General features: G+C 37.5%; 1 protein-coding gene across 2 annotated transcripts in view; it reads right to left on the reverse strand.

Moving 5' to 3' along the window:
• Nucleotides 1–13769, reverse strand: part of LOC127637116 (neuroligin-2-like) — a 113754-nt gene that overhangs the window by 23849 nt on the left and 76136 nt on the right. For both annotated transcript variants that reach the window (XM_052118029.1, XM_052118030.1), the window contains 2 exons: nucleotides 13535–13588; nucleotides 5143–5292 (listed from right to left, as the gene is read on the reverse strand). In XM_052118029.1, the coding sequence (XP_051973989.1) occupies nucleotides 5143–5292; nucleotides 13535–13588 (204 nt within the window). The remainder of the gene's footprint in view (nucleotides 1–5142; nucleotides 5293–13534; nucleotides 13589–13769) is intronic.

A 13769-nucleotide genomic window follows, 5' to 3' on the forward strand; every position in this document is an offset into this window, starting at 1 on the left:
TTAAGGCAAGGGTTAGGGTTTAGAACAAGTATATTAAACAGGAGGTCCGCAAATTATTGTTTGATCCACCACTGGCACCAGATAATTAATCGCACACAAGTAATAGTGAGAGAGAGAAGCTTGTATTTAATGAAATATTTATTTAGTGTTAAATTTGTTTTGTTTTTGGCGATTCATATTCTTTGTGCATATCGCCACCTAATGGGCTGAAAGGAGAACTTACAGTACAAAAAGACTTAAATACTGATCTGTTTTTCACCAACACCTATCATATCACTTCTGAAGACATGGATTTAAACCCTGGAGTCTTATGGATTACTTTTATGCTACCTCTATATGCTTTTTGGACCTTCAAAGTTCTGGCCACATTCCAATTGTACTGTATGGACCTACAGAGCTGAGATATTCTTCTAAAAATCTTCATTTGTGTTCAGCAGAAGAAAGAAAGTCAAACACATCTGGGATGGCATGAGGGTGAGTAAACGATGAGAGAATCTTCCTTTTTGTGTAAACTACCACTTTAAGTTTAAAATCGCAGCTGATTTTACTTCCTGTTCATTCATCACACTGGAATGGAAGGTCAAGTCAAGCACACTGCATTTTGAGATACAGCATTGCACTCCGTAAGCTCTGCATACTGCACATTTGGGCAAATGTTGTAGGTCATCAGAGTATTCTGTGCAAACAGAATATTCACATATTGTGCACAGAATACATAATATATACTGCAGCAATGGCGAGAGTTGTATGGTAGCATGCTATTCTAAATAGAGTCAGAATGTGTCAAGAATTTCAGAACTAGCTTCAGAAACAGACACGAGAATGAAGGAGACTGAATGAAATCCTGCATGGGTCAGGACTCAAAAACAAATGAGGTGTGCATACTGCATTATCATAGGTTTGAATGAGTTCTCTGCTTCACTGCAGATTGAAAAAGGCACTTCTGATGGTTATTTTTAGCTTGTTCACATATCTCCCTTCTGTCTCTTTCACTCGTCTCTCCCTCCACCTCTCCCCCTTTTCTCTGGTCATTCTCCCTTTTATCTCTCTACATCCTCTTTTTCTTTGTTTAAAGGTGCAGAGGCATGTAGCTCACAGTTCTGTCAGGCTGGTGTGTGTGCGTGCGCACGAGCGTGTGTGTGTGTGTGTGTGAGAGAGAGAGAGAGAGAGAGAGAGAGAGAGAGAGAGAGAGAGAGAGTATGGGCGCAGGATAAAGGGTTCAGTTTTGTGCTAAACCTGCTTTTATGATGCGGAACGCTGTTTTTTTTTATTTATTTTTTTGCTTCCTTTGTGCATTTTGTTGCCTGTTTGAAAATGCTTCATCCAATCCAATTATCCAATGTGGCAGGAATGGCAAGACACACATGCACCACTGTAGAAAAACCTCTTTTAAAGCAGAATAGAAAGAAAGTGTGAGACAGGTAATTCAGTAAAGGGTTACTTTTATTCATCCGTGTATCAAACTTGCTCATCCGTGTTAATGATCTTTTTGCATTATTTCTCTCCGGGTTCTGAATTAATATACTATATGTGTGTTTTTTGTATTTAAGAATGTTTCTTAAGTGCACATTTTATACAACATGGGCTGTGTTTGGCATAGCATACTACAGTATAATACTACACTTAATGTTTGTACAGTATGCAGAATGTACTGCTAAATAATTTGTATTTCCAATGCCACTCACTGAATTACATATGCAGTGTAGTAAGGTCATTTTACACCAACGTAGGTTACTAAGTGTTTGAAAAGTTTATAAATTGTGTAATGTTTCACATATTTATTTATTATGTCATATTCAGTGAATACTATACAGTTTGTAGTAAACATTAGGCTAGTATTCCAATCCAAACGTTCACTACTGTATGTTCATAAGGGAATACTATCTTAGTATTAAATAAATACTTTGCAGTATACACTTTACACTGCTTACCACTATCAATGAATCAAACAGTAGTATGCTATAGTCTTGCCACATTATCTCATTATGTTGCATGTTTTATTCTTCAGTGCCATCCAGTTAGGGCTGGGCAATATGACGATATATGGTGCCAATCAACAGAGGTTTTGCTATATCGTCTATATCGAGATATGTAAATATCCATGTGCGTGGATTGTTCGTATATCTCTGTGGGTAGGGTTTCACGTCAGACTGAGAGTATTGAAGAGAGATGGGCAGGGTTTTCTGGCATTGAAAATTTTTATGAAATCCAGCAAATTAAATTACATTCATCTGGCATAAATATGCTTTTCATCTGACACATGCATCTGTGTTTCACGTGCTGTCTCTGGAGTACGCAAGTGATGGTGAGTCCATCCGGTTTCCTGATATTTGTGCTCCAGAGACAGGAGAGCATAGAGCAAGATCAATTGCGGTACTCAAAATCACTCTGCAGGCAACAAAACTTTAGTGACCCATTTGAATTCTTGAGATTGCTGTTTTTGTTTTTTTACCTTAAAGCACTATGGAGGAAGTCAAACATCACAAACAGCTAGACAGCCCAACATTCTAACCACCACTGATGATGAATACAGCTACAACACTGTCACAGCATACAAATGATCTAAATGTTGTATATCTCTTTTCTATTCACAACCAAGCCGATAAGAGAACAGCTAAAAAGGAGTCTTTTGATCAGTGTATAAATTAAACACACATGAGAACACAAACAGGCCAAAACTAGCCCAATTACAACTTTGACTGATCCGCTCAACTCTTCTCATTCACCACGAGAATGGTTTAAATACTTTCTTTCTCCATTCAGATTTTTTTTCTTCCCTTTTTCTCCCAATTTGGCATGCCGATTCCCAATGTGTTTTTTAAGTCCTCGCAGTCGCGCAGTGATTTGCCTCAATCCGGATGGCGGAGGACGAATCCCAGCTGCCTCCACGTCTGAGAATGTCAACCCGCACATCTTATCACGTGGCCTGTTGAGCGTGTTGCCACGGAGACATAACGCTTGTGGAGGCTTCACGCCATCCACCGCGGCATCCATGCTCAACTCACCACGTGCCCCACAGAGAACGAACCACATTATAGCGACCACGAGGGGGTTACCCCATGTGTCTCTACCCTCCCTTGCAACCAGGCCAATTTTGTTGCCTAGGAGACCTGGCTGGAATCACTCAGCATGCCCTGGGATTCAAACTGAAAACTAGTGAACTCCATGGGTGGTAGCCCAGGCCCCCTCCATTCAAATTTATATTCAATCTGTCACTCTTAAATGTAAACTAACCCTGATATTTTGCATTAATCATGCGTGCATGAAAAGAGGAAGTGGTCTTGGCACGAGCACGGGATGCTGTAAACCCATTTCTGTGTAGAAACACCCCAACCCAGCTCTCTCACACCATGCATAAAACCTTCAATACGAATCCTTTGCATAACATCTAAACTAAGCTTGAAGCAAAAGTGTCACTTTAGTGTGCTATAATATCATTAATAACAACTTGGAAATGTAGCCATAATTGAGCCTTTTTTTTTTTTTTTTACAGTTTAGTGCCACTGAAAGCGGGATATATGCTTTTACTTCTTCCAGATTGTGTTAATGTGATTCTTATATCCTTTGTAAAATAACTTTTCAATATCTTTAGATTGATGTAGAGCAGAACTTTGTTTCTAGAGTTTCAGCTATTTTGTCTTCCTTACTGAATTATTGTAATTTCTCTCACTAGATAAGGTCATTTTCTTATGTGTTCAGTTGAAGTAGAGCAGAACACCACATCTAGACACTAATGACCCTAAAATACTCAAAAACCTCAAAAATGTATATATCAATATTCCTCTAAAATCTCACTAATGGGTTCATATAATTCACATAATAGATAATACATTTAAATTTAAGACTTAATAGATATTACAGTTTCATTTTTTGTTAATGCATCATTTTCTATAAAGCTAAGCTCTAATTGATCATACAGCTGCTACAACTTTTTCTTTCTTTCTTTCTTTCTACTACAAACTTTTCTATGTCCTCAGTTCCTCAGGTTCCCAGACAAACACTCTCCCTTAAAGAACAAAAACAGAGTTGCCACTTTTCTGTGTATTTCAGTAAATACAGCATCACATTAATTTGTCAGCAACAAATTAAATCCTTGCATGTTTAACATTAAGGAAAGTCATTAAAGTGTCTTGTGACCGATCATCATTGACATCAACTTTATATCATTTCAGGATTTCAGCAAATAATTATTACATTTTTGGTCTGCTTCAACAAAATACGCAAAGCTACCATATGGCTTCAGAAGATTTGGAATATAGCTTCTAAGCAGAGGTTGTGCTAGAAAAAATATTTATACGTCATTCTGGTGGACTGATTTGTAAAATTTCCATCATGGTCTATTTTTATGCATCATATTTATTTTTATTTCAAAAGTACTAGGGCTACATATCATCCTTTACAATTTTATAATTGTATATACATGACAGTGGATATATGATAGATCTTTTTGACACCCAAAGCAAGTGTGTTGAAACCAAAGAGTTCTAGGTTGCAAGTTCAACCTGTCAATCAACAGATGCACTAAAACAAGATTTTTAAACTTAGCTGGTTGCATGCAGCTTTTAATGGAAATAACTGTTAGATTGAAAAATTTGAAAAAATGCATACTGTTCATACTGTACATGCACAAGAGTGGTCTGATCTCAGTATGCATTGGATCAGAAGCACACACATCTGAAGTTCAGTTTATAGTTCGAGCTGACACAAATGCTACAGTAACTCAGATAACACCTCTGTACAATTGTAATGAGCAGAATAGCATCTCAGAATCTACAATAGGTCAAACCTTGAGGCGGATGGGCCATGACAGCAGAAGACCATGACATGCCTTTTATTAGGACCATAGTGTTCCTATTGAAGTTCTCAGTGAGTGTAGTTTCTTGTTTCTTTTTTTATCTCTCAAAATGACGGACAGCATTTCGAATTATCCGTCAATGTTTCCAAAAATTGGTAAACAACGGAGAAGTTTCGGATAACGTAACCCCTGCGTCTTAGTCGTATAGACTACCTTTTGGTGCTCATTGGTCATTTTTGGAGCTGTGTAAATAATGACTTTTAATTAGATTTGTTTTCTTTTCTTTTTTCAGCTGGGTGTGATAAGAAGGTTGAGAAAGGAGACATAAAAAAAGATATTACACTTACCCAGAACGCCTAATCTGTAGTTCATCGTGACGACAATCACGTTTCCATAAGCAGCAAGAACGCTCGCATCAAACATATTTCCAGTTCCCTCCATGAACGAGCCACCATGGATAAACAACATCACAGGCTTCTTCCGACGATCTCTAATATCTGCGTAAAGTATAGGCATGGACAAAAAACATACAATCAAACCCAGAGAGGTTTAACACAATATACAATACTTCATAAATAATGCTTCAGATTCAATGTTAAATAAATAGCATTGATCTGTGATCTGCTTACAGTAGTTAATTAAATGATGAAAGCCTATATAGAAGCTAATGCAGGTTGTGTTCTTTTCTTCAATCAAATTGTTTTTTTTATTTCCAGTAAATATATTGGCAGCTATGTTTTTGCAGAACTTTACATTACATGATACAATGTTAATAAAACAGAAATATTTCAATAAAATATAATGAAATAAGATGGTCATGCAGGGACTTCTAGGAATTCCCAGTTAATGGTTTTCACAATATTGTCTTGTTAAGTATAATATAATTGTTTCACTGTATATGCTAAGGTTACCAATTCACTTTTTTTTCCTGTAGCATTAAAATTCTAAATTGTTTTACAATGTATGTCATAGTTTTACTTCCCCATTATATACAATGTAACATTATAGAGATAAAATTTAAATGGTAAGCAGGAATGAACAGTTATCTGTGTTGAATAAGGTAAAACAATAACATAAACGTATTACATTTTTTACTTGTCTATATATTTACCGTCTTGATGTCTCAATCCAAGTATGCATTCTTTAGGCCACGTCCACACTAATCCACTGAAGTTTGAAAACTCTGTTTTCAGTTTCCTAACGCCATCATTTTCCGAATCGTGTGGTTACGGAGAGTGTTTTTGAAAGTTTCTGCTTTTGGTGGAGGAAAACGCCAGTCCAGTGTGTGTGAGAGGTGTAAAGAGGTGTAGCAAAATCAATGTGTTTTCAAACGAAAATCTATCAGTGTGAATGTGGCCTTAGTTAGACACTACTGTATGTTCAGAACGGAATACGGAGTACTGCTTACTTAATGCTTCGCAGTATATACTGTTTACTACTTACTGTGTGAAACAGAATGTAATGATAGATTACATTTTAAAAAAAATTGTACATGACATCATCACTCCGTTGCATTAAATCCAATTTTGTGGGAAAAAAACTCATATCAAATAATCAACGGTCAAGAAAGTGATGTGTAAAATTGTATATCTTTCTGGTTCACTCTTTAAATTGAAGGAGAAGTGCATTGCAGAATACAGTTTCCATACATATCTGCACATTTTGGCAAAAGCAATACATCATCTAGGTGGTAAACAATGCATACAGAAAATGTGTACACTGTGCACAGTATACACTACAGAAATACTAGCATATAAGTATGCTATTCCGACCGTTGCCAGATTTACCATCTTTGAAACTCTGCTGACTCTCTGAAATCAATTGGCATGGTCTTTCTGGATTGGCTCATCAATTCTGCACTCTGCTGGCATGGTCTGTCTGTTTATCCTTTAAAAACTCTCTGATATTGTGATGCATCTCTATATCTGTTAGTACAGTCAGTGTTCATGTCTCTCTCGGTCAGCTTGGCTTTGACAGAGCTACATTTCTGACGTGCAGTTTCTCTGACTATATTAACGTCCCCTCTCTAAGTGAAGTACTAGTACCATCCGTACATTTTACAATCCCTTGTGTGCTTCATTGGTAGATCCTCTGTCCTTCGACCCACTTTAACCCCAACAACCCCCAGTTTTGTATATTCTCTCTCTTTTAGATTCACATCTATCCATTAGGTTTGTTGGTACAGTTTGTCCCTTTTTGCTTTCGCGCTCTGCAGTTTATATGGGCATGTGTTTTGCTTGCACATGCTTGTGTATATATACATGTGTTTTTGACACGCTTGAGAGAGTGTGTGGATTAATGTATATGGGCATGTGAGTGCACAAGGGCAGTCGGAGATATCCAGTTAGCCAATGCTTCTGTGGGGTGCAACCTCAGAAGATAATTCATATGAAAACCAGACCATGCAGAAACATAAATAACTACCACGACATCTGTTTACCCCTAGACAGAATGGGGGGTAACGAGATGGGGAAATCATAAAAAGGACAGTGAGACAGAGAGAGAGAGAAAGAGAGAGAGAGGAAGGGAGGAAGAGATCGACGAGTGAAAAGGAAATAGCACACAAAAGAGAATAAAATAAAAGTTACACAGACCAAGGTCCTTTCATGGACACATAAAATTACACACACTCACTCAAACACACACAGGCAGCTGTGATGCTGAGTCGCTATGGAAACTGCCTCATCTCTCTCTCTGTCTAATAGAAGCTCACCAGCACTGACTCACTCATGCCTGTTGCCACGGAAACAAATTCTACTCATGTATTTACACGCCCGCCTGCATCACCACCTGAATCTCGGTTTACAAACGCATTACAGCAACACACACACATCTTTGCACACATACATAAACACCTCTCTTAGACAAACACACCTCTTTATAAACACACAAACACACAATAAAATGTACACAGCTGTTCCTGAATCACGCACAAACACACACACGCACACACACAAACAAAACTACGACATCATCTGCTTAGACAGACCTATGTGCAATCACGCATGAACATGCTCACACACCAACACACACAAGTGCAAACTGACAACACTCTTGTGAATTTAACAACACATTTATGAACACATAGGGGATGACTCTCTCTCTTGAATACTGAGACTACTGATTTCCCTGTGGAAATGTAAACAAGTTCAATTATCCTAGTATTACCAAAGTATCTCTCTCACACACATACAGTAGACAGTGCAAGCCTAATATTAGACTCAATGTTTGGCACATGTTGTTTCATGTAGATGGGTTCTGTCCTAAAGTACCTAAAATGATAATTGGTACACCCTATTACAGTCTTGTGGACTTCATGGAAAAATGCGACAAACATCACAAGTGTGGAATATCCAAATTATGTGTGCCATTTGGGACACGGAAGCTCTCAGCCTTATGTCACAAAATGATGACTGTGGTGACATTTTTGCAAGATTATATTTATTCTACATATCATGGCAGTTCTGAGGTGAAATGTCCACTGAGTACTGCTAAAAGCGAGTTAAATGTTCTCCCAGTGAGATGAGGTTTTTAAGGTTAATGCTCTGTTGAGTTTTAAATCAACAAAACCTACCTCCATACCCTAAACCTTAAACATAAATCTAACCAACAGTGTCATAAAAGAAAATATGAGATGAAAAGCAACCAGGTCATTTTGTGGTGTTTCTATAACACTTGCAGCTCTCGTGTTAAATCTCTATCTTGTCAGGATTCGGCCCCCGGTCCTCTGCAAGTAAGTGTAATGCTCTATCAGTTGAGCTATGGCACACTTGAACAAGCTTGTAAAATCTAGTAAGTTGATTAAAGCAAACTTTAAAATGTATTGCATTACAAGTCAAGCACTATAGTAAAAGTGTTTTTATGTCATAATATAACATTGTGTGAGGCACAGGGTGAAAATGATTGTTTATGAAGTGATAATCTGTGGTTTTACTCATGATTTGAGCGAAAGTGAAAGTCGTTGTTGTTGCGCCTCTAGTGTTCATTTCACCAGGAAACTGCAGCAATGCGCACCATGTGCCACGTAAAAGTCCTTTGACAAAAATGTAGGTATAGTAGTTTGACTCTTTGAGACTGGACTGAACTCATGATAAACGTATTTTAAAATACTACACAATAAATAATACACAAATGTTAGTCATAAGCATAAAATCAGATGTTTTAGGGAATATTCTTATTTTCTTGTGTAATTTTCCTGCAGCGTCGAGGTATTTTTTGTGTGATGTATTCAAAAGGAAAACATAAATTCCAGAAATATCTTATCTGGGACAACCCTGCTTATGAATCCATGAGTATAATCTTTGTGTGTATGTGTGTTGAGAGAAACCCATGGAGAGAACGAGCAAGGAAAGAATGGGAAGACACAGGGAGAGAGGGAGATCATATGAGATACATTAGCCTCAATTAGGGATGGAAAGAGTCAGAATGAAAGAGAGAGAGAGAGAGAGAGAGAGAGAGAGAGAGCAGATCCTTTCAACACAGGCCTTAGTATCCCATTTGCTTCAAAACATCCTCAAAATACAAGAACGCTATTCTCTCTCTCTCTCTATACGATGCCACACCTCCCCCTCCCTCCTTCTCTTCATTCTCTCTGATCTCCTGCTTTTCTTTCGACTCTCCCCCTCTCCTCAACTCTTGTCTTCATCTTTGCCTCTCTGCTCTCTTGTTATGGGACTTCATTGTCTCTCTCTTTCTCTCTCTCTACTTCTATCCCTCACTTCTTGCTCCTGTCTCCCACCCACTCATCCTCTCTCTCTCTCTCCCTCTCTCACTTTCAAAGCTCCATGAATCTCATTTCATCATATACCCATCTTTATCACAACTGTTTTTTTTATCAATCTCTCCCCCTCCGTGCTCTCAAATTGGTGATCTGAGCATTCCCCTCTTCTCCTCTCTTTCATCTCTCCTCTCTGTCATTCTTTTTCTCTCTTCCGTTACTGCCTTGCATTTCCTTCTCGTCTTCTTTCCCGTGTTCGGAGACATAAAATTGGATTAGCTGGCTGTGTCTCTATTTAAACCTCTGCAATTAGAGATGCCTGGAATCCGAGAACTTGACACATCAAGCGTGTGTTAGCGTGAGCACTCCACATGCATGCATTTTATGGAAACTGCAGGCCTAAATTGAATTAGTCACTTAATGCGTTTTGATCTATCGAAAAGCTAATCAATATGAGTATGCACATTCCATTCATATTTGGCTTCATAAATGAGTCTCCACTCATCAGATCTGATCTACTATTCCTGTGCTTCATGAAATTATATCATATAAGACACAATGTGATAAGATTCCAGCATCAAGCCATTTTGTCTGTCCACACTGAAGGCAAAACAGCTGGAGACGAAGAAACAAATCAGAGCCAATCAGAAGAAATTTTGTGTTTAATGTATAGTAATGAGAAGCTAAATTTGGGACCAATGAGATTTCACAATGGGCAGGGCTAAAATGTAAATGAAGCGATAAACAAAATGTCCATCTCTTGTCGTCTTGTTTGTTTAGGACACGATGTTTACTTCTGTGATGAAGCTAATATGGGGTAGCGAAAAATAGGAGGTGGCTAAAATTACTAAAGTTTCTTTGCAGTACAAAAGGCAAAAGCTGTTTATGTGCTGCATTTTCTTTGGCCCTGTTTACACCTGGTATTACAATATGTCTCGGGTGATATGATCACATGTGGTCAGGTGACACACATTACTGTTTACAAATGGGGCCTGATGTATAAACGTTGCGTAAGCACAAAATGGGCATTGAAACGTGCGTAAGCAATTTCCCATGAACATATCAGCATTTATAAATAATAAACTTTTATAAATATTTGCGCACTGTCCGGACACTCTTGGCTGTGCGTACGCACTCTTTAACTGGTGTCTGTGAATTGCCGACTCCAGCTGGACAAATAATGAACTGACCAGACTGATTATAAACCCTGATTTTCATTTAGAATAAAAAGGTATGTAGATAAGCACTTGAAACAGAAGTAATCGTTATCAAGCCAATAGTCGCCTATATTATTTTTATGTAACTAACTGAAAAGGCATTCAAATATAAGCTGTAAAAGAGAAATATTGGTTTGGGATGCGCTGCGTTTGGAGAACTTTCCCATGTCATCATTGAGAAGGAACATACAGAGAAGGCCTAACTAGAAATGACAGTGAAGATTTCTTAATTTGACATATTTTCTGTTCTATTACAATCATGTACTGAGATAAGTACAGCCTTTGAATAAAGATTATCTGTAATGCGATGCGCACTTGACTCTGACTGACGTTAAATGGCTCGGTAAAACGGACAGAAGCTGTAAGACAGGCACTGCTGGCCACATTCAGTAGTCGAATGGACCATTGGAGAGACATGTCTAATCAGAAACAGTATTATACAGCTGCAAACAGGTACAGCAAAGCACATAAAATGTGCATTAAATGTGCTGCCTGCTCCACTTCACCCCGACCCTCATTGCAATGAAACCCCAATCTAGTTTAATAAAAATATTACGGAAAGTGCATTTGCCATTCAGCTGTTTTTTTGAATAAATAATACCAGTCAAATATAAAATCTTAGTAATGTGATGATATCAGCAATGCTGCACAAAGAATTTTAATAATTTTCCTTTTGTTTCCAGTAATAAATATTTTACATCTCAATATAAACACACTTAAAACTATTTCAAATGTTTTCTGAGAAGCTTAAATTTCATGTCTGCAAAGATAAAAACATTTTGCCAAGGGATATTTAAGATATATTCTTTGAAAACAAGTTCATATCTTAATAAATTATGTTTCTATAGGGTGCAGTAGCTAACCTTATATGTGGAATTTACAGTGTTATTTCTTATAATACAATTTCTCGTACCATTCTACACAGTAATCATGTGTCTGGATGTTGAAATGCATATGGCAATTGTATGCAGATGAGGATATGCATAGTAAAAACAGGCGTTGTACATTCTGTATATGGAATCCGATTTTTTTTGTGCGTACGCAAAATCTGACTTTTTTACTTATGCACACTTTTAGTAAGCAATCAAAGCAGTGTTTTATACATGAGGCCCCAGGTCACTTAAATGCGTTTCCTGTGACCACTTGTGTTCAGATTTGGAGGGGAGGGTCTCTGTTTAATGACAGCATACACAAATCACTTTGTCAGTCTGTTAATGCATGATAATAAAACGCAACAATGTCAGAAAAGACGAAGAAATTCCAAAAAAAGGTGTTTGTGTATGTATCCGCTTTTTAAAATGTTTCGATCGGATTGATTAAGTCACTCACAAATGGCAAAGTGAGTTTAACTGTTGTTTAAGCGCAACAGTTGATTGACAGATGAGAGCCGGTGCTTCATTGCTGCCGGGACACATACAGGACGGATTAGCATTTACACCTCAAATGTAGTGTAGTCACATGCGTTTTTGACCACATCATATTTGTTTTTTGTGATTCAGTCACAAAATGTTTTAGACTGCATTTACACCTGTATTTAGGGCTGACCACATGTGATCAGATCACCCGAAACGCATCCTAATACCAGGTGGAAACGGGGTCTTTGATGTCTTTAGGCTCCCAAACTCTTGTATGCCGACACAATAAAATTTGAGAGGAGAAAAGTTAATGTATGTGGCCTGAACATCGCTACATGTTTCAAGCCACATACCGTATTGTGATTGAATTGTAACCGAATAACTAAGAACACATTTGGAGGTGGTCAGGGATGGATTCTGATCACATTCGAAAAAGGTGTAAATGCGAATGCGTTAATGTTATCCACATACAACTACTGTATCTAAGTAATAATGTAATATACAAGTGGCGTTTTACTATTTTGCACAGGTAAGTGCAACTTCTATCTGATCACACTGGAAACACATTGGAATGAAAGGTATAAATGCAATCCAGCTAAAGAATATCCAGATTCTATTAGATTTGAAACACATGTTAATGCCAGGTGTATAAGTACATAGGAAAAGCACAAACACAAAAACACAAATGTGCTCAGACATACAAACACACTGTAAACACAAACACACATACACAAATATAGCTTGTTTGTACTTCATCTGTCCTCTTATTTTTATTTAAATTGTGGGAGATTAAATTGATATTTTTAGTCATATATTGTGGGGCATATTAAGATATCATTTGTTTATATTTATAGACTATTAAGAATAACATTTAGACTGACACTTTTCTCTGAAAGTCTTTTACCCAGCCTTTTTAATTTAACAGACGTCCTTCAGTCTACATTAGCAAATGTACTGCAGTCTCAGCAGGATGCATTGTGGCCAATGAAATTGGCCTAAATCACAGGGGGCTGATGGGATATGTCGTTCATTGATTACTAGCTAATCCCTTTGCCATTAATCAAAAACAGCACAACTAACGAAATCTTAATAACTGTCGACAGGAGATTAATCCTAAAATACAAAGACGCTATGAAATGTAAGAATATATTGTTCAAGAACAGATTAGAAAATTACACATCACAAATACTGTAGATGAGTATTTGGTGTCTACATAACATATAAGTAATGTATAAATGTGTGTGTGTGTGTGTGTGTGTGTGTGTGTGTGTGTGTGTGTGTGTGTGTGTGTGTGCATGTGTGTGTGCGTGTGGCTAGTTGAGCTTAAAGCAAAATGCAAAAACATATAAGACAAAATAACCAAGAGAAATGATGGCACATATTACAACCGCCCCCCCCAAAAAGAGTCTGAAAAACAAGACAAAAAGGGAAAAACATGCAAGAAAAATACCTTCGTCCCTCGGCCTGTTCATTGAAGACTCATCGTGTTTTTTTGTGAGTGGACCTGGGGTTAAGACAAAAAGAGGGGGGAAAGAGAAAAGACAAAATTCAAAAAGATTTTACTGCGCTTAACAAAAAAAAAAGAGCAAAAAGTTCCAAAACAGCAAAACAAGAAAAATTACAAACTAGCAAGAGATTATGTGTCCCATTTTAAAAGAAGAATAAAAAAGAGCAGCCAAAACAAA

The sequence above is a fragment of the Xyrauchen texanus genome, chromosome 44 (assembly GCF_025860055.1).
Source record: "Xyrauchen texanus isolate HMW12.3.18 chromosome 44, RBS_HiC_50CHRs, whole genome shotgun sequence".
Lineage (NCBI taxonomy): Eukaryota > Metazoa > Chordata > Actinopteri > Cypriniformes > Catostomidae > Xyrauchen > Xyrauchen texanus.